This window comes from Oncorhynchus keta, chromosome 2, assembly GCF_023373465.1.
Source record: "Oncorhynchus keta strain PuntledgeMale-10-30-2019 chromosome 2, Oket_V2, whole genome shotgun sequence".
Classification (NCBI taxonomy): Eukaryota; Metazoa; Chordata; class Actinopteri; order Salmoniformes; family Salmonidae; genus Oncorhynchus; species Oncorhynchus keta.
Genome location: NC_068422.1, coordinates 52349591 through 52371364, shown reverse-complemented (window position 1 = coordinate 52371364; position 21774 = coordinate 52349591). Strand labels below are relative to the sequence as shown.

General features: G+C 44.5%; 1 protein-coding gene across 1 annotated transcript in view; it reads left to right on the top strand.

Annotated features, from left to right (window-relative positions):
* LOC118402723 (MAM domain-containing glycosylphosphatidylinositol anchor protein 1-like) overlaps positions 1-21774 on the top strand; it is a 416200-nt gene that overhangs the window by 366768 nt on the left and 27658 nt on the right. The window contains exon 17 of the mRNA XM_035800916.2: positions 13362-13492. Coding sequence (XP_035656809.2) covers positions 13362-13492 — 131 coding nt within the window. The remainder of the gene's footprint in view (positions 1-13361; positions 13493-21774) is intronic.

Sequence of the window (21774 nt, the reverse complement as noted above, 5' to 3'; positions counted from 1 at the left end):
GGTAGCGAGGTTACTTACTATTGCTCCAAGTCTGAGCCAATTGTTCCATGCCGTCTGTTGTGAACATCAGCTAGTCCAAAATTAACATGAAAGATGAGCAATGCTGAATGGTTTCAGCTAGCCGATTTAAGCCACTTCCTATGGAGCACATGAAGAGTTTCGTTCCAAACGCTTACTGTTCTCCGATTTTTTATGAATAGATTTTAGATGTGTATTAATATGGGTTTTGTTGCAAAGCACTATATATCCATTGTTTGGCTGAAATGGAATTTTCGTATTCTGTATATTTGACTGTCATGTGTGGTTGTCTCACTTAGCTAGCTATTTTAAGATGAATGCACTAACTGTAAGTCCCTCTGCAAAATGACTAAAATGTCAAATGTAAATATTTTACATACAGATCTCATATTAGTGTATTGATTTATAAAACATGTATCTTTATTAAACAGGTATTTATTTCATTTGACTGTGTGAAACCTAGCAGTAATCCTGAGAGTGAGGCTGATTTTATTGCATTTAGGATCCCTATTAGCCGACACCAATGGCTACAGCTCGTCTCACTGGGTTCCGACACGTACCGGGAAAAAAACCCACTAGAGACAAAATACTTTCCGATTGACATACATTTAAACATGAACGTGTAGTGTAGTGTGTCTGTGTGTATGGATCAGTTACACATGCATGTCAGTGCAAACACACAACAAGTAGGTCACATGGGGAGAGGCATTGTGCTGCGAGATTTTGTTTTATTCGTTTTTTAAAGCCAAGTTTGCTGTTCACTTGCGCTATGTGAGATGGAAGGGAATTCCATGCCATCGTTGCTCTGTATAATACTGTACGTTTCCTTGAATTTGTTCTGGACCTGTGAAGAGACCCCTGATGGCATGTCTGGTGGCGTAAGTGTGTGTGTCAGTGTTGTGTGTAAGTTGACTTTGCAATCAATTTGAAATTTCCAACACATTGTTTCTTATAAAAAACAAGAAGCAATGCAGTCAGTCATTCCTCAACTCTTAGCCAAGAGAGACTGGCATGCGTAGTATTAGCCCTCTGATTACAATGACGAGCAAAACATGGCACTCTGTTCTGGGCCAGCTGCAGTTTAACTAGGTCCTCCATTGCAGAACTTGACCATATGACTCGACACATGTCAAGATAAGATGACACTAGAGCCTGCAGGACTTGCTTTGTGTGTGGTGTCAACAAAGCAGAGTATTTCTTTATCACGGACGTTCCTCCCCCCATCTTCATAAACATGAATAAAACAGAGCATCCCTTTATTACGGACAGACCTCTGCCCATCTTTTAAACCATTGAATCAATATGTTTTGACCATGACAGTTTACAATCTAAGGTAACACCAAGTAATTTAGTCTCCTCAATTTGCTCGACGGCCGCACCATTCATTATCAGATTCAGCTGAGGTCTAGAACTTATGGAATGATTTGTACCTAATACAATGCTCTTAGTTGTCGAGATGTTCAGGACCAGTTTATTACTGCAACCCCTATTCTAAAAATGACTGCAACTTTTTGTTTTGGGTGGAAGTGATTTCACTAGCTGTGGTTGCTGGTGTGTATAGAGTTGAATCATCAGCATACATGGATACACAGGCTTTGTTTAATGCCAGCGGCAGGTCATTGGTAAAAAAAAAATAGAAAAAAGTAGAGGGCAAAGAGAGCCCTGTGGTACACCACACTTTACATGTTTAACATTAGAGAAGCTTCCAAGAAAGAAAACTCTGTTTTCTATTAGATTGCCATATTGTGTATTCAGACATTTCTGAGGTTGAAAAGCCATAACGCATTCATTTTTTCAACAACAGGTTATGGTCAATGATATCAAAGGCTGCACTGAAATCTAATAGTACATCTCCAACAATGCTCTTATTATCAAATTCTTTCAACCAATAATCAGTCATTTGTGTCAGTGCATTACATTACAACTATGTTGGAAATAAATAGTTTTTCAACAAAACATAATTTTTTTGTCTCTCTAAATTGAAACAAATACATGTGTCATTGAACAACCCTATGCAATGACCTTGACAAACTTAACAAGTTGACAAATCTTGACAAACCGCGCCAATATATCGTCCAAACACCGGCTTCTCAGGCAGTATCACTTAAATGTTCACATGCAACTTCAAATGCAGCTCATTAAAATGGGTTACCAACCTATTCAAATAATGATTGACATATTTTAATAAAAAATTATACTTTGATTAATTTACTAATACTATTTAATTCTTCCACAATATATAGTCCCGATACAAATCTAGGGTTGCTACCCAAGCCGGCTGGTCATTCGTTCTATCGGTTTGGTCGTTTTGTCAGTTTGGTTGTCTTTTTGATCTGTATCTATGGACACAACCCAGTCGTTTCTTCTAAATGTTCCATTGCCATACAGGCTGGCAACGTTCTTATCCCTTGCTTTCAAGCTAGCCAACTATGGCTAACTTGCAGTCATGTCAAACAGTTTAGCCAGAATAACAGCAAAGTAGACGCATTTGCATTTGTTTTACCTGTTCTCTAGTGATATTTATTTGGTTACATTCATAACAATGTCTCGTCAGGACATTGTTGTTCAGAGCCACTAGCCAACATCGCAGCTAACACAATCACTTCAAACTGAAGCTGGAAAGACTGCAAACTGCTGCACATCTTCCTTTTTTTTTTTTTTATAAATCCCCCAAATTATGCAAGCTCATTCAAGATTTCGACTGGCTGAGAAACGCTGCCTGCCTGTCTTGTCCCGACACTTACTATGGGACAGCTGGAGATTTAATTTGAAGCTTGAGACAATGTTGCAAATGTTGTGGAGACAGACAGCAAAGGTTTATACAAATCTAAGCTGTTGGAAACGAAATGTTAGTCTAAAAGAAATGTGAGATAATGTCTAGATGCTTTTCATAGTGGAGATCAAGTTTATAAATGCCTGACTGGGCTGTTGAGACAGATGGAAAAGAGTAAATAGACGTTTAAGCATCATAGATTTAGCCGGTGGTCATTTGTAGAATAGACACCGGCTGGAAAGCAGTTTTAACCAATCAGCATTTAGGATTAGACCGACCCCGGTGTATAAATACTGTATATCCACTGCTAGGTAAACAATCCAGTCCACTGCTATTTCAGCATAATCTCTCTTCCTTTCTTTCCAATCTGTCTTTATCCTAACTAATATAAATAAAATGACTGCCCCACTCCTTTAAAAAAGGTGAGGTAAAGCGGAATTGCAAAAGCATAAAAAGTTTATACAGACAGTATATATGTTAATTAGATGTTATATTCTAGAGGTAAAGGTACTTTTTTAAAGGTACTTTGTCCATTTGTTGTCCATTTTAGTACTTCCAGGTACTGTACACATAGCAAAATAGCTTAGAAAACCCTCCCCTCAAACTGCCATATTGGAGGCTAGGAAGAAGGATGCACCTCCATGTACTAATACATGTAGGCCCTCCCACGCCTCTATCGTCACACCTCCTCCTCCTCATTCTCTCCTCACTCCCCAGGACAGCTAGCCTGATAGAGCTGTGTCTAGCCCTTCTCCCTCTCTCCCCACCTGACTCTCTCAGAGACAAGCTTTATTGCATTACTTCAACCGATCGATAAATATTTTACAGGGCTCCACTTTCTTTTCCTTAAGAGAAGGAGAGGGAAAGAAAAACAAAGAGAAAGAAATCCCCTCAGCTACCCTGTCATGGCAGATGGGGGGATGAGAGGAGGATGGGCGGAGGAGTGAAGTGAGCTTTGATAAATGCCCTCCGAGTGGGAGGCTCGCCAAATAAAGAAATAAAGAAAAGGCCAGCGCGCTTCGCATTAAACCATTAACAGGGTCGGGACGGAACTGAGGAGGAGACAGGGTGTTTGATGAAAGGAGTGTGTCAGCGTGTGTGTGGGAAGGAGCTTGTGTGTCTGTGTGTGTGTGTGTGTGTTTGTGTGTGTGTGTGTGTGTGTGTGTGGGAAGGGGCTTGTGCGTGTTTGTGTTTTTGCTCTAAGCTTTTCTCATGTTCAGACTATCAGGAAGGTCAATAGCGAATGAACCATCTCTATTTACAGCGCAATACTCAGGCTCACTTATGGTGTTGGATGCTTTGTTTGTGATAGACACAGCCAGCTGGTACACAGAAGTAGCTAAACAACAGCTACAGTGCCTTGCGAAAGTATTCGCCCCCCTTGAACTTTGCGACCTTTTGCCACATTTCAGGCTTCAAACATTAAGATATAAAACTGTATTTTTTTGTGAAGAATCAACATCAAGTGGGACACAATCATGAAGTGGAACGACATTTATTGGATATTTCAAACTTTTTTAACAAATCAAAAACTGAAAAATTGCTCCCACAGTTGATTTCTTCAAACCAAGCTGCTTACCTATTGCAGATTCAATCTTCCCAGTCTGGTGCAGGTCTACAATTTTGATTCTGGTGTCCTTTGACAGCTCTTTGGTCTTGGCCATAGTGGAGTTTGGAGTGTGACTGTTTGCGGTTGTGGACAGGTGTCTTTTATACTGATAACAAGTTCAAACAGGTGCCATTAATACAGGTAACGAGTGGAGGACAGAGGAGCCTCTTAAAGAAGAAGTTACGGGTCTGTGAGAGCCAGAAATCTTGCTTTTTTAAATAATTTGCAATTCAATTCATAAAAAATCCTACAATGTGATTTTCGGGATTTTCTTTTCTCATTTTGTCTGTCATGGTTGTACCTATAATGAAAATTACAGGCCTCTCTCATCTTTTTAAGTGGGAGAACTTGCACAATTGGTGGCTGACTAAATACTTTTTTGCCCCCCTGTATCTATTGTATATTGAAATTGCTACAGTATGTCACTGTCCACACTAAGTAATACAATAGAAAATTACTTAATTGTCCTTTGTGGAACTGACTGTCTGTTTATTCCAAGACACCACAGACATGACAGACATTTACAGATATGAGAGGCTGGAAGATGCAAAACCTCCATAGGCATTGCCCGTCACGTCAATACAACCCTTACAGTATATTATTCAGCCGTGCTATTCAACCCTCTTTATATGCAGTAGCTTGCTCCCCTGACCTCCCCTTGTGGTTCATTGTCACTAACATGTCAACCTGTTATGCGGTCGCAATGCTTGTGACTTATTGCTCTCAGGTCAAGTAGCTGATCGCCACACTGTCACTCCCACCCCACTCCATTTCTTCCCTCCCCCGTCCATCCCTCACTGCATGCTCTCACCTGCTCTCCTGTGAGTGAATGGGGTCACTATATTAACGGCGCCTCAGGGCAGTCACAATGGAAGAGTTGCATATTTCCTCCACCGCATACAGGTGTGTGTGTGTGACATAGTTGTGCTAATACTGTTCTGGGTTCAGATGAGGATAGCAGGCCAACACAGTCCGACTCCGTCCCTCTCCAGAGATGAGATCCCAGTCAGTGAATAAAAGAACAGGAGATTATGATGGTCGTCATAGCAGCATAGGGGTGGTAGGGGGTGGATTGTGACAGCGCAGCTTGACAGTCGGGGTCCTTGTATGCGGGAGAAGTGTTGATGGTACATACAGGCTGTGTGTCTGATGCCCGCATGTGGGGATTTCTGAAGGTAGATAATGTGCCCCCACATTCCCAAGTTTCTGAAACGTCCATGTGGGAGCTGAAAATCTGGTCGAGTAGTGTTTCCCAAACCTGGGCCTCGAGTACCCCCAACTGTACACATTTTGTGTTGTAACCCTAGACAAGCACACCTGATTCAACTTGTCAACTAATCATCAAGCTCTCAATGAGCTGAATGAATGTTTTGCCAACACTGTGGTAGAGAATCAAATCAAATCAAATTGTATTGGTCACACGTGTTTAGCAGATGTTATTGCAGGTGTAGCGAAATGTTTTTGCTTCTAGCTCCAACAGTACGGTAATATCTAACAAGTAATATCTAACAATTTCACAACATATTCCCAAAATACACGTACAGTAAGTAATGGATTAAGAATATATATACGGGCCTCCCGAGTGCCACTAGAGATTCTGGGTTTGAGTCCAGGCTCTGTCGCAGCTGGCCGCGAACGGGAGACCCATGGGGCAGCGCACAATTGGCATCGTCCCGGTTAGGAGAGGGTTTGGCCAGCAGGGATGTCCTTGTCCCATCACGCACTAGCGAGTCCTGTGGCGGGCCAGGCTCAGTGCACGCTGACACGGTCGTTAGGTGTACGATGTTTCCTCCGACACATTGGTGTAGCTGGCTCCCGGGTTAAGTGGGCATTGTGTCAAGAAGCAGTATGGCTTGGTTGGGTTGTTTTTCAGAGGATGCACGGCTCTCGACCTTCGTCTCTCCCGAGTCCGTACGGGAGTTGCAGTGATGAGACAAGACTGTAACTACCAATTGGATACGAAATTGGGGAGAAGGGGTAATTTTTGTGTTGAAATAATAATAAAAAATGAATATATATGTCAGTGTAACAAACTTCTTCTTCGTCTGATGATGAGTAGGAAGGATTGGACCAAAATGCAGCGTTGTAAGTGTCCATGATAATGTATTATATCAGAACACGGAAAATACAAAATAACAAAGTGAAGGAAAGAAATTAAAATCGAAACAATTCTGTATGGTGAAAACACAGACACAGAAAACAACTACCCACAAACACCAGGTGGGAACAGACTACCTAAGTATGGTTCTCAACTATAACACACAGAAAAAACAGAATGCCCACCCCAACTCATGCCCTGACCAAACTAAAATAGAGACATAAAAAAGGAACTAAGGTCAGGACGTGACAGTACCTTTCCCCCAAAGGTGCGGACTCTGGCCGCAAAACCTAAACCCATGGTGGAGGGTCTGGGTGGGCATCTGTCCGCGGTGGCGGCTCTGGCGCGGGACGTGGACCCCACTCCACCTAATTCTTGGCCTACCAGGTGGCGCCTTTGGAGCGCCGACCCCGGACTGAGTACCTCCTTGGGAGACTCTGACAGCCGGACAGGCGGGAGCCTCCGGTAGCACCGGACAGGCGGGAGACTCTGGCAGCTCCGGGGTGAAGGGCGACTCCGGCCGCTCCGGACTGACGGGCGGCTCTGGCAGCTCCTGACTGATGGGCGGCTCTGGCAGCTCCGGACAGGAGGGAGACTCTGGAAGCGCCGGACAGGTGGGAGAACCTGGAGGGAGGAGACGGAGAGACAGCCTGGTGCGTGGGGCTGCCACCGGACCCACCAGGCTGGGGAGACCTACAGGAGGCCTGGTGCACCGTATGGGCGGGAGGGTAGCCTAGTGGTTAGAGTGTTGGACTAGTAACCAAAAGGTTACAAGTTCATATCCCGAGCTGACAAGGTACAAATCTGTCATTCTGCCCCTGAACAGGCAGTTAACCCACTGTTCCTAGGCCGTCATTGAAAATAAGAATTTGTTCTTAACTGACTTGCCTAGTTGAATAAAGGTTTAAAAAAATTGACCGGGCTGTGGAGGAGCACTGGAGCTCTGGTGCGCAGCCTTGGCACCACTCCTCCAGGCTGGATGACCACTTTAGCCCGGCCCCCCAGAGTGCAAGCACAGGTTGAACCGGGCTATGGGGGAGCACTGGAGATCTGGTGCATACCACTCACACCTCTCCCTTAGGCTCAACACCCACATTCGCCCGGCACGGGCGGAGCGCAGGCATAGGGCGAACTGCACCTCCCAGCACCCCGGAGACACAGCACGCAGAGCCGGCGCAGGATACCTTGGGCCAAAACGGCATACCGGAGACCAAACATGCTGAGCTGGCACAACACGCCCTGGCTGGATGCCCACTCTCGCATGGCACTTGCGGGGGGCTGGCCTATAGCGTTCCGGGCCATGAGCCCGCACTGGCGACACCGTGCGCTTCACCGCATAACACGGTGCCTGACCAGTACTACGCTTCTTCCGGTAAGCACAGGGAGTTGGCTGAGGTCTATCGCCTGGCCTGGGGGGGGGGGACAAACACAGAACTATAACACACAGAATGCCCTCCCCAACTCACGCCCTGACCAAACTAAAATAGAGACATAAAAAAGGAACTAAGGTCTGGACGTAACAGTTGGAGCGGCATTGGACTTAGATACAGTGGCATAGTATAGAGTACAGTTTACACATATGAGATGAGTAATACAAGATACGGAGACATTATTAAAGTGGCTAATGTTTAATTTCCTGAAAGTGGCCAGTGATTCCTAATCTATGTCTATAGGCAGCAGCCTCTGATGTGCTGGAGATGGCTGTTTAACAGTCTGTAGTGTAGTGTAGAATACATTACAGTATATACATACAGTTGAAGTCGGAAGTTTACATACACTCAGGTTGGAGTCATTAAAACTCGTTTTTCAACCACTCCACACATTTCTTGTTAACAAACTATAGTTTTGGCAAGTTGGTTAGGACATCTACTTCGTGCATGACACAAGTAATTTTTCCAACAATTGTTTACACACAGGTTATTTCACTTATAATTCACTGTATCACAATTCCAGTGGGTCAGAAGTTGACATACACTAAGTTGACTGTGCCTTTAAACAACTTCGAAAATTCCAGAAAATTATGTCATGGCTTTAGAAGTTTCTGGTAGGCTAATTGACAATTGGACGTGCACCTGTGGATGTATTTCAAGGCCTACATTCAAACTCATGCTTGACATCATGGAAAATCAAAAGAAATCAGCCCTCAGGAAAAAATTGTAGACCTCCACAAGTCTAGTTCATCCTTGGGAGCTATTTCCAAACTCCTGAAGGTACCACGTTCGTCTGTACAAGCAACAGTATAAAAACCATGGGACCACGCAGCCATCATACCACTCCGGAAGGAGACGTATTCTGTCTCCTAGAGGTGAACGTACTTTGGTAAGAAAAGTGTAAATCAATCCCAGAACAATAGCAAAGGACCTTGTGAAGATGCTGGAGGAAACGGGTACAAAAGTAGCTATATCCAAAGTAAAACAAGTCCTATGTCGACATAACCTGAAAGGCCGCTCAGCAAGGAAGAAGCCACTGCTCCAAAACCGCCATAAAAAAGCCAGACTACGATTTGCAACTGCACATTAGGCAAAGAAAGTACTTTTTGGAGAAATGTCCTCTGGTCTGATGAAACAAAAATAGAACTGTTTGGCCATAATGACCATCATTATGTTTGGAGGAAAAGGGAAAGTTTCAGTTTTTAATTTAAACGTATTTGGCTAAGGTGTATGTAAACTTCTGACTTCGACTGTATGAATTGGGTGATGCAATATGTTAACACAATTTAAAAGTGACTAAGATACTGTATAATAGTATAGAGTGCAGTTTATGCGTATGAGATACGTAATGCTAGATACGGAACATTATTGAAGTGTCTAGTGATCCATTTCTAAAAGTGGCCAGTGATTCCTAATCTATTTCTATAGGCAGCCGCCTCTGATGTGCTAGTGATGGCTGTTTGACAGTCTGATGGCCGTAAGATAGAAGCTGTTTTTCAGTTTCTTGGTCCCAGCTTTGATGCACCAGTACTGACCTCGCCTTCTGGATGATGGCGGGGTGAACAGGCACTGGCTCGGGTGGTTGATATCCTTGATGATCTTTTTGGCCTTCCTATGGCATCGGGTGCTGTAGGTGTCCAGGAGGGCGGGAAGTTTGCCCCCGGTAATGCTTTGGGCAGACCGCACCACCCTCTGAAGAGCTTTGCAGTTGTTGGCGTTGCAGTTGCTGTACCAGGCGGTGAAACAGCCCGACAGGATGTTCTCAATTGTGCATCCGTAAAAGTTTGACGGTTTTCGGTGTTAAGCCACATTGAATTAACCTTCTTAGGTTGAAAAGGTGCTGTTATAACTTCTTTACCACACTGTCTGTGTGGGTGGGCCATTTCAGTTTGTCAGTGGTGTGTACGCCGAGGAACCTGAAGCTTTCCACCTTCTCCCCTGCGGTCCCATCGATGTGGATAGGGGGGTGCTCCCTCTGCTGTTTCCTGAAGTTCACGATCATCTTGTTAGTTTTGTTGACGTTGAGTGAGAGGTTGTTTTTCTGCCACCACACTCCCAGGGCCTTCACCTCCTCCCCGTAGGCTGTCTCATCGTTTTTGGTAATCAAGCCTACTACTGTTGTGTTGTCTGCAAACTTGATGATTGAGTTGGAGGTGTGCTTGGCCACGCAGTCATGGGTGAACAACAACCTTGTTGGGTCCCAGTGTTGAGGATCAGCAAAGAGGTGTTGTTTCCTACCTCCACCAACTGGGGGCAACCTGTCAGGAAGGCCAGGACCCATTTGCACAGGGTGGGGTTCAGACCCACGGCCTCAAGCTTGATGAGCTTGGAGGGTATTATGGTGTTGAATGCTGAGCTGTAGTCAATGAACAACATTCTTACATATGAATGCTTCTTGTCCAGATGGGATAGGGCAGTGTGGTGGCGATTGTATTGTCTGTGGATCTATCGAGGCTGTAAGCAAACTGAAGTCCGTCCTAGGGGGGCAGGTAAGGTGGAGGTGATTATGATCCTTGACTAGTCTCTCAAAGCACTTCATGATGACAGAGGTGAGTGCTATGAGGCGATAGTCATTTAGTTCAATTATCTTTGCTTTCTTAGGTACAGGAACAATGGTGGACATCTTGAAGCACGTGGGGACAACCGACTGGGATAGAGAGAGATTGAATATTTACTTTACTTCAGGTAGAGACTTCAGAGACTAGCAATGTGACACAAGGTTTAAGAGGACATCTAGCATTTTAGATAACCCTTCCCCTAACCTTAACCCATAACCCATAGCTTAGCTAAAGTTAGCCACCTACCCACCTAGCTAATGTTCGCTACAACAAATTGGAATTCATAACATTATCATACATATTGCTAATTCATAACATATTTTATGGCGAGGGGGACAGGGGGAGGAGGTAGATGACTCCTGGTGGCTATTCATTATACTGATGGTCTGTGGTAGAAGCTATTGGCCAGTCTGTTAGTTTTAGCCATGATGCTCCTGTACTGCCCATGTCTGAGTGGTGGAAGCAGGGAGAACAGGCTGTGGCTCAGGTGTCTGAAGTCCCTGAGGATGTTCTTGGCCTTCCTGTGACACCTTGTGTTGTAGGTGTCCTGGAGGGAAGGCAGTGTGCACCCAATGGTGCATTCTGCTGAGCGTACCATCCTTTGTAGTGCCTTGCGGTCAGCGTCGATAGAGTTGCCATACCACAACAGTATGCTCTCATGGTGCTCCTGTAGAAGACTTTGAAGGCCCTTGGGGACAGGCCAAATATCTTCAGCCTCCTGAGGTTAAAGAGTAGCTATCATGCCTTCTTCACCAGGGTGTCTGGGTGATTTGACCATTTCTGCTCCTCAGGAAACTTTACGTTTTTGATCGTCTCCACGGCAGCCCTGTTGATGAGGATGGGGGCATGCCTGGTTCCACAATCAACTCCTTTGTTTTGCGACATTGAGGAAGAGGTTGTTTATCTGGCACCACACCGTCAGAGTGCCTACCTCTTCCCTGTAGTCCATCTTGCCAGGTTGGGATAATGGGTTGTCAAGGGTTGATGAATCTGGTGCCACACTAGACAAGAAAAAACAACAGAAACAAAATGACAGTTAAGTACTAAAGTCTGTGTGTGACTATGTGCTGGTCTGTATGCACACATACAACGCGCATACATGCATCTGCATATTTGTGTGCATGAGGAAGATTGTACACTGGTAAGACAAAGAATGTGAAATAGCAACAAAAAGAAAGAGCAAATGTTTATACTCTTGTCTGTGCTCACAAGGTGCATGTGTGTTTCAATGTTGTGTTTTTTTGCCGAATCTCAGGGTACATTCTTAGAAATAAGGGTATGGTATTGTTCCCTGCGGTACCAAAAAAGGTACACAATGGTGTAATCTCACATGGTGTAATTCGCTATCTGTGTGGATAAAGAGTATAACGGTACATTTGCGTACTCCATATTTTCAATGTGAATGTACATATTTCCCCTAATACGGTACAATGAGGATTTTTTTAAGGAACTTAAGTCTTCGTCACTGGGGTAGTACCCTAAAAAGGCACATTCGTACCATTATTAGCATTAACATATTCCCCAGCATGCACTACCACAGGTAAAAAAATGATTGTTTTTAATATCTGTGTTTTTGCATATAAGATAAATAATATACTAAACTAATTTAATCAGTTAGTTTGATTTTTTTTGCTGAAATGGTTGTTCTAGTTTAAATGGCTTAGGTAGTCTCCTCAATATGTTCTTAACCCTACAGTCATTATGAATGCAGGTTGCAGGTGAACAAAAATGGATGGATATCCTAAATGTGGCTGGATTCCAATAGGAATTACAAATCCATTAATGTAATTTTCAGGTAGGGTTGCAAAATTCTGGTAGCTTTCCCAAATTTCCCAGCGTTCCAGAAATCCCAGTTGGAAGATTCCTGGAAATGGGAGGGAATATGCAGGAAATCATTCAACCATGATATTTTTTTAAATCTGGGAGCCTACTTGCAGACCTGATGTGGCCTGTAAACCATGAGTTTCAAGCCACTGTATTAGGGTAAAACTAGGCTGCAAAATAAGGTCTTATGAGATATGCAATCATAAAGTGTAATTATAATGATAACATAACCTAGGAATTCACTTGGTAAAGGCCACAGGACTGAAAATGAACAATTTCAACAACAATGTCTCTGTCACTAACATACACATTCATGGTTGGTAACTCTACAATTCACTCAGCAAGACATGCATACTGTGGAATTATATTGTAGGCGTTGTTTGTGGGGCGTGGCTTTCAGATAGTTATTTTTGGCCACCAATGAGTGGAAATGTTGTACAAGTTTAAGTGGTCTATGGTGGAGGTGCATTTTTACAAGGGGTTTCTGTGTTGGTACTATACAGTATAAAGGCACAAAGCCTGCTTTTGTACCTGTGGAGAAAGGTACTTTCTAAGGTATGAACTGGGGTACAATTATGTATGTACCTATAACTAAAAAAACAAAGGATGACCTTCCAGGGTGCCACCCAAGTGACAAGCGCTTGTAGCCCTTTATTTCTGAGAGTATATACGTTTATTTTCCCTTTCACCTGAGGACACTTTCCTTTGTTTCTGCACCCAGCTGAGATTTGTGAATAATATATTGGTTTCTCCTAAACACAAGCCGTAGTGGTATTTCAATGCATAAATTAGGTTGGTGGCTTTCTCCCTAGATCTCAGCTCCCCACCTTGAGATTATATTATCCTAACACCAGGGTGTGATGAAAATAATATACAGTACTTAATATGTATATTGTATGCATGTAAAGTCAAAGTATACGCCTCAAATACAAATAAATCACAAGGTACCGGTATTAACGTAAAGAGACAGATACACACACTTACAAACACATACACCCCCTCCAAAACCCCTGAACTTATCCCTGGCCCTCCTTTCTGCCTCCATATCTAGGTTCCCTGAATGTGTGGCTGAGGGTGAAAAGCATCGCCTCTGTGGGTGATCGGGTCTGGACTCTGGATGGGAACCAGGGTCCTGACTGGATTCAGGCCAACATCAACGTCAACCCCAGCGGACCCTTCCAGGTACAGCTTTCTGCGAGCATGCCGAGCCAAAAATGTACCCTATTGACAAAATATCCATATCCTTGAAAAACTTTGTTGTAAAAGTTGTAGTTTTCAAATAAACTTGAGAATAAGAAACTTTCACAGCACATTGGAGGGGATAACTAATTTCAATTGATGTAAAAAATGTAATGAACAAAAACTCTGATACAAGGTTTGTATAGGACACCAATGGTTTATGTAGAAAATGGGTACTCCACAGAATGTCCAGTGCTTTAATGTACAAAATGAAGTTCTGGAAATATATATAATATAATAATCAAAATCTTTCTGGTGGGCACGCTATGGAGGTCCACTTGTCTCCACAAGGGCCTACGTTGCACCTTACTCCCACTATGGTGTCTGGCGGGCTGAAGTGATGAGTCAGTGTTCTGTGTGTGTAGTGTGCAGTGATTACCACTCAGGGCTCCGTCTCATCTCCCCAGGTTGCCCGTTTATGCTGAGTCAAGTGTGTGTGTGTGTATGTGCATTCTTGAGTGTGTGTTGGTGCGCATGCATGTGTGAATGTCTTTGCGTTCTTGAGTGTGTGTGTGTGTGTGTGTGTGTGTGTGTGTGTGTGTGTGTGTGTGTGTGTGTGTGTGTGTGTGTGTGTGTGTGTGTGTGTGTGTGTGTGTGTGTGTGTGTGTGTGTGTATGCATGTATCTGGGTCAGTAAGAGTGTGGATATCAGGCTCTTCTTTGTGTTTACATGTGTGTGTTTGCACGTGTGTATTCACAGTAGAGGAACGTGTAGATATGGGTTTGCCTGTCAGCAACCTTGCTTGTAGGCTGTCACTTCCCTCTAAGACTGCTTGTGTGTGTGTTGGTGGGTGTGTCTTTGTGTGTGCGCGTGTTTAAATGCGTGGGATGTCCACCTCGGAAAACATCACACAGCATACGCAGTCACCTCGCCCCACCAGAGAGAGTGAAAGAATAAAATAATTACTGAAACAACCCGCGACACCCAGAAACAACCCAGTCCAGAGTAAATATAAACCAGTCCAACAGTCCAATCTCAACCAGTTGTTTGCCGCCCATTAAGCAACCTTGTCTTCTTCTCTCCCTCGGCCACAGCCCTGAGAGCAAATTAAACGCAATCGTTCCACATTGGTCTGGTTTGTAGGCCCCATAGTCTCAACACCAAAGAATGGTAGGTTTAGCGCAAGGCGCACGCTCATCCACACACACACACAAAAACACACACATGCCAAGACACACACACACAGCCACACACACATGCTTGGACATACACAAATGCATAGACATTCACATGCATACACACAGATAGATATACATTTTCTTTCACACACACACACACACACGCACGCACGCACGCACGCACGCACGCACGCACGCACACATACTCCCAGTCTCCTGCCCCCTTCAGCAATTAGTTATGACAGGTCAATTACCAGGAATATTTATGCGGTAGACAAGGCCTCCTCGTTGTTTTTGTAATGATTCCAGATACTGTGTGTGTGTGTGTGTGTGTGAGGAAAAATGGAATCAATGATGAATGCACTGAGAAGAAAAGGAAGAGGGCTGGAGGGGAGGGGGGTCAGATTGTTTGCTTGGGTGTGTAATTTGTTATGCCTGCGCGACAACATGTTGTTCCATTCAGTTTCCTGTTTGCAAACAGTTTTAAATTAATTTAACCATGCGAAGTCAGGGTCAAGTTCCTCAGCATGGTCCGACAAACGAATTAAGATAAATCCTCAGCTTGCATTCAGCTTTAAAAACAAACATTTATAAACGCAATGCAACCATTTCAAAGATTTTACTGAGTTACAGTTCATATTGTGATCAACTGTGGGGTATTGGGTTGAGCGCACAGAGATGGACACAGAGAGGTTCTAGTCAGAAAACACGACTTCACTAGGCAACAAAAAATATTCATATTCGGCTCCGTGCCTCCGGGAGTTTCGTTCCCCTCTATCAGCTCACTCCTTCTCTCTCACGTTTTCTCTCCCGCGGTGTGCCACGGTGCTCCATTTATGTGGCCTGCACGGCTGGTTGGCACTCTCCCCTAATTACCCCTAATTGGTGCCAGAGATAGATATGTAGATATGAATTTGTTCTCTATTGTTGGGATCAGCACCAAGACCTTCTCAACCGGGTAGGGTTAGGAACTCTCTTGGTTTGTCTTCCCGGTTGTATGCACGCTCCTGGGTGAGTTGTGCCTGGGCCATGTGCTCCCTCACCACTGGCCGTATATTCCTCATCTTCTCCCTTATCTCCTCAACGTATTCCACCAAGCTGTCAAGAGGGGTTGGTTGGTCCTCCCATACCTTCTTGGTTAGGTCCAGCAGTTCATGGGGCCGACAGCCATACAGGAGCTCAAAGGGGGAAAACACAGTGGACGCTTGGGGTACCTCTTACACCGAGAACATCTGGTGGGCCAGAAGCTGGTCCCAGATTCTCCTGTTTCTCTCGATGACCTTCTTCTTCATCTGCTTTAGGGTCTTATTGAAGCATTCTACTAGCCCATTTGTTTGAGGATGGTAAAAGCTGTCAGGATTTCCGACCGGATAACCACCCAGCTAGATAAATGGAAGAACTCCAGTGTGATACCTTTCGCATCCTTCTCCTTCCTATCTCACACGCGCACCTCCCCAGGTCCCTCCTCCATAGTGCCTGGAAGAGAGTGCCATCTCTACCGAGGGGAATGGGCATGGGCACATTAGGAACTGCCCCACGTCCTTTTGGCACGCCCCCCTCAGGGTGGTTATCTGCACTGGTATGGTTGGGTACCTCTTCATGTCCCTGTGTGCACAGGAAACCATTATCTCCGTGTCCCCCAGTTCGTCTTTCCCCTCTCATGTGTGCCACTGTAGTTGGGTCAAGGTCACCATGCTACAGCAGAGCACTGGTGTCAATGCCATCGATTCGTACTGGAACCATTGGAGGGGCCGTCTTGGTGTTTACCTAACAGGAGGTGACCCCTGAGCTAGTGTCCCGGATTGCCGTACTCACAGCAGCGCCTCTGATCTGGGTCTAGCAGCGGACGTCATCGTCAGTTCGAGTCTCCCTCCCGCTCCACGGCCTCGGCTGGTTTCGTCCAGGCCCCCTTCAGCTCCTAACCTCTCTCTGTGCTTTCCATCCCTCACCCCGCGTCCGCTCTCTCCGCCCGGGCCCTCTTTCAGCAGGTCCTGGGTGTTCTGGTGGGTTTCCACCACAGTCAGCAAATCCTACAGGATTTGGGGTTCCTGCATTCTCACTGCCTTCTTCATCTCGTAGGGGAGGGCTCAAAGGTACCTGTCCAGGAAATCCTTATTGATTATCGGGAGGGACGGTACATCGGTCAGTAGCCAGCCGTTGGTAAGATGCACCAGGTCGCTCATCTGAGCACAGGGAGAGTTGGTAGAATTAAAGGCCCAGTCATGGACCAGATGTGCAAGGCTGAATCCATAACATCTCAGGATCTTGCATTTGAGTTCCTCATAATTCACTGCCTGGTTGGCATTCAAGTCCAAATAGGCCTTCTGGGCCTTCCCGGAGAGGTAGGCTGCCAAAAGGCCGGCCCACTTGAGTTTGGGCCACCCTTCCGGGAGCTTCATCCCCCTCTCTCGGCTCACTCCCTGCCTTTCTTTTTTTTCTCCTGCGGTGTGCCACGGTGCTCCATTTATGTTGTTTGCACTGCTGGTTGGCACTCCCCCCTAATTACCTGGTACTCCCAACAGAGGGAGCCAACGTTGCCAAACGTACTTCCCCTCTATCACCAACCTCCGGGTTAGACCTCCCGGGATACCACAATATGAGGAAGTCAGTCAATTGAAATTAATTCATTAAGCCCTAATCTATGGATTTCACATGACCGGGAATACAGATTTTCATCTGTTTGTCACAAATATCTTTAAAAAAAAGGTAGGGCGTGGATCAGAAAACCAGTCGGTATCTGGTGTGACCACTATTTGACCCATGCTTGAGTGATACATCTCCTTCACGTAGAGTGGATGAGGATGTTGATTGTGGCCTGTGCAATGTTGTCCCACTCCTCTTTAGTTGCTGTAGGAAGTTGCTAGATATTGGCAGGAACTGGAACCGGCTGTCGCACACTTCGATCCAGATCATCCCAAACATGTTTAATGTCTGGTGAGTATGCCATGGAAGACCTATGAAATATTCAGCTTCCAGGAACTGTGTACAGATATGGGGTTGTGCATTTTCATGATGAAACATGAGGTGGAAGTGAAAGTGTGTGTGCCCACACACACATAACATAGCATGCACACAAACGCATACTGACGCCCCCCACACACACACACACACTCACTAACTAACTCACACACTTTCATCATGAGGTGATGGCAGGGGGATGAATAGCATGACAATCTCATCACAGTATCTCTGTGCATTCAAATTGTCTTTGAAAAAAGGCAATCGTGTTTATTGTCTGGAGCTTATACCTGGCCATACAATAATCCCACCGCCACCACGGGGCACTCTGACAACGTTGACATTAGCAAACCACTCGCCCACTCGCCTACCTTTCTGACATCTGCCCAGTACAGTTGAAACCAGGATTCATCCTTGAAGAGCATACTTTCCTAGCATGCCAGTGGCCATCGAAGGTGAGTATTTGCCCACTGATGTCGGTTACGATGCTGAACTGCAGTCAGGTCAAGACCTTAGTGAGGAAGACAAGCACACAGATGAGCTTCCCTGAGACGGTTTCTGACAGCTTGTGCATATATTCTTCAGTTGTGCAAACCCACAGTTTCATCAGCTGTCCAGGTGGCTGGTCTCAGATGATCATACAGGTGAAGAAGACGGATGTGGAGGTCCTGGGCTGACATGGTTACACATGGTCTACCTATGTGAGGCCGGTTGGACCTACTGCCAAATTGGAATTGTGTTTTGTGACAAGATTGCACATTTTAGAGTGGCCTTTTATTGTCATCAGCATAAGGTGCACCTGTGTAATGATCATGCTGTTTTATAAGCTTATTGATATGCCACACCTGTCAGGTGAATGGACTATCTTGGCAAATGAGAAATGCTCACTAACAGGGATGTAAACTCATTTGTGCACAAAATCTGAGACAAATAAGCGTTTTGTGTATGAAACATTTCTGGGATCTGTCATTTCAGTTCATGAAACATGGGACCAACACTTTACATGTTGCTTTTATGTTTGTGTTTATATTTTCCCATGTCACCTACATCACACAACACCATACCTCAAGGACTCGACTTCACGCAGAAAAATGTGTTCATTACAGGGGCACCTTTAGTGTCTTTAGCGTTTGTGGGGGGAGAAAAGTATGTGTCCCAAATGGCACCCTCTTCCCTTTATAGTGCACAACTTTTGACCAGAGCCATATGGGTCCTAGTCATAAGTACTAGACTACATAGGGAAGAGGGTGCCATTTGGGACACAGTGTTATTTCTTCTTCCAATTGTTTCATATGGGTTTCAAGTGTGGGTTTAAACTATAAATTGGGCCCGACACTGTCTTGGCCGATAATGAATAGAAGTATAAGTCATTAGTAAAGCACTGCTTCCTTCTTTCAAAACTTGTTTAAAGTTTAATATTCATCCCCCTCCCCACTCCTACACCATTTGTTTTTGACAGAGGAGAGGAGGGGTGTCGGAAAGGGGGTGGGTTGGCGAATAGGTTGGATATGAGAGAGTAGAGGTGTTGGCTCAGGGATTTTGTTTTTGTGTGTTCTTGTTTTCCTTACTATCGGCCACAATCATATAACACTAGGTTCGCTGATGTTAGTTGTGCTTCCTCTTTGGTGTAGATGTTCAATAGTGGGACTGAATCAAAAGTTGTCTATTAGTTAGACGTTTACATTAACTAGTTAGACATCTACATGAATGTGACTTTTCAAGAATAATTTATGTTTCCGCTATCACAAACACAATATCACTTATATTATACTTCAGTGCCTCCACACCAAACTGCCACCACTATCCTTGTGTTTGGGCAGTACGGAGGGCAAGGGACATTGAGTACAGACTGAAGCCAAATTACAATTCCTCCTCATCTCATTGAAGTGATCACTCGTTTACTTTCCTTCAATGATTTACAAGCATTGGATCGTGTGAGACATACAGTAAATCAAATCAAATTGTATTACACATGGTTAGCAGATGTTAATGCGAGTGTAGCGAAATGCTTGTGCTTCTAGTTCCGACCATGCAGTAATAACCAACGAGTAATCTAACCTAACAATTTCTCAAAAACGACCTTATACACACGAGTGTAAAGGAATGAAGAATATATACGTAAAAATATATGCATGAGGGATGGTACAGAACGGCATAGGCAATATGCAGTAGATGGTATCGAGTACAGTATATACAGTGGGGAAAAAAAGTATTTAGTCAGCCACCAATTGTGCAAGTTCTCCCACGTAAAAAGACGAGAGATATGCCTGTAATTTTCATCATAAGTACACTTCAACAATGACAGACAAGATGAGGGAAAAAATCCAGAAAATCACATTGTAGGATTTTTAATGAATTTATTTGCAAATTATGGTGGAAAATAAGTATTTGGTCACCTACAAACAAGCAAGACTTCTGGCTCTCACAGACCTGTAACTTCTTCTTTAAGAGGCTCCTCTGTCCTCCACTCGTTACCTGTATTAATGGCACCTGTTTGAACATGTTATCAGTATAAAAGACACCTGTCCACAACCTCAAACAGTCACACTCCAAACTCCACTATGACCAAGTCCAAAGAGCTCCTCTGCTGCTAAAGTGGGCCTACAGTGCCTTCACACAAGTATTCACACCCCTTAACTTTTTCCAAATGTTGTTGTTTTACACAGCAAGATTAAAATGGATTTAATGTAATGAAATGTTCTTGGGGTCAACGATCTACACAAAATATTCACTAATGTCAAAGAGGAAGAAAACATGTAAAACATTTATGAAAAATAAAACACTTATATCTTGATAAGATAAGTATTCAGAACCCTTGACTTTTTCCACATTTCAGCCTTATTCTAAAATGTATTAAGGAAAACATTTTCCTCAGCAATCTACACACAATACCCCGTAACAAAAAAGCAAAAGGTTTAAGAAATGTTTGAAAATGTGTGTATATACAGTGCCTTGCGAAAGTATTCGGCCCCCTTGAACTTTGCGACCTTTTGCCACATTTCAGGCTTCAAACATAAAGATATAAAACTGTATTTTTTTGGGAAGAATCAACAACAAGTGGGACACAATCATGAAGTGGAACGAATCCGAGACAGGATTGTGTCGAGGCACAGATCTGGGGAAGGGTACCAACACATTTCTGCAGCATTGAAGGTCCCCAAGAAACCAGTGACAACAAGCATTCTTAAATGGAAGAAGTTTAGAACCACCAAGACCGTTCCTAGAGCTGGCTGCCCGGCCAAACGGAGTAATCGGGGGAGAAAGGCCTTGGTCAGGTAGGTGACCAAGAACCCGATGGTCACTCTGACAGAGCTCTAGAGTTCCTCTGTGGAGATGGTTGTCATTCTGGAAGATTCTTCTATCTCTGCAGCACTCCACCAATCAAGCCTTTATGGTAGAGTGGCCAGACAGAAACCACTCCTCAGTAAAAGACACATGACAGCCCACTTGGAGTTTGCCAAAAGGTGCCTGAAGACTTTCAGACCATGAGAGACAAGATTCTCTGGTCTTATGAAACCAAGATTGAATTCTTTGGCCGTCAAGTCTGGATGAAACCTGGAACCATCCTTACAGTGAAGCATGTTTGTGGCAGTATCACGGTGGGGATGTTTTTCAGTGGCAGGGACTGGGAGACTAGTAAGGATCGAGGCAAAGTTGAACAGAGCAAAGTTCAGAGAGAACCTTTCCTACTGGAAATCACAGACGACACAAACAAAAACAGCCACGTCACGGACCCTGACGTCACGCTTCCAGACAAACTAAACACCTTCTTTGCCTGCTAACAAAGACTGCGTCCCAACCTGCTACTTCTCTGTGGCTGATGTGAGTAAAACATTTAAACTTGTTAACCCTCTCAAGGCTGCTGGCCAGATGGCATCCCTAGCCGCGTCCTCAGAGCATGTGCAGATCAGCTGGCTGGTGTGTTTACGGACATATCGCTCCCTATCCCAGTCTGTTGTCCCCACATGCTACAAGATGGCTACCATCTTTCCTGTACCCAAAAAGTCAAAGATAACTGAAATGAATTTCACTTCCGCCCCTTGGAACTAATGTCTGTCATCATGAAGTGCTTTGAGAGGCTAGTCAATGATCATATCACCGCCACCTTGCCGGCCACCGTAGACCCACTTCAGTTTGCATACCGCCCCA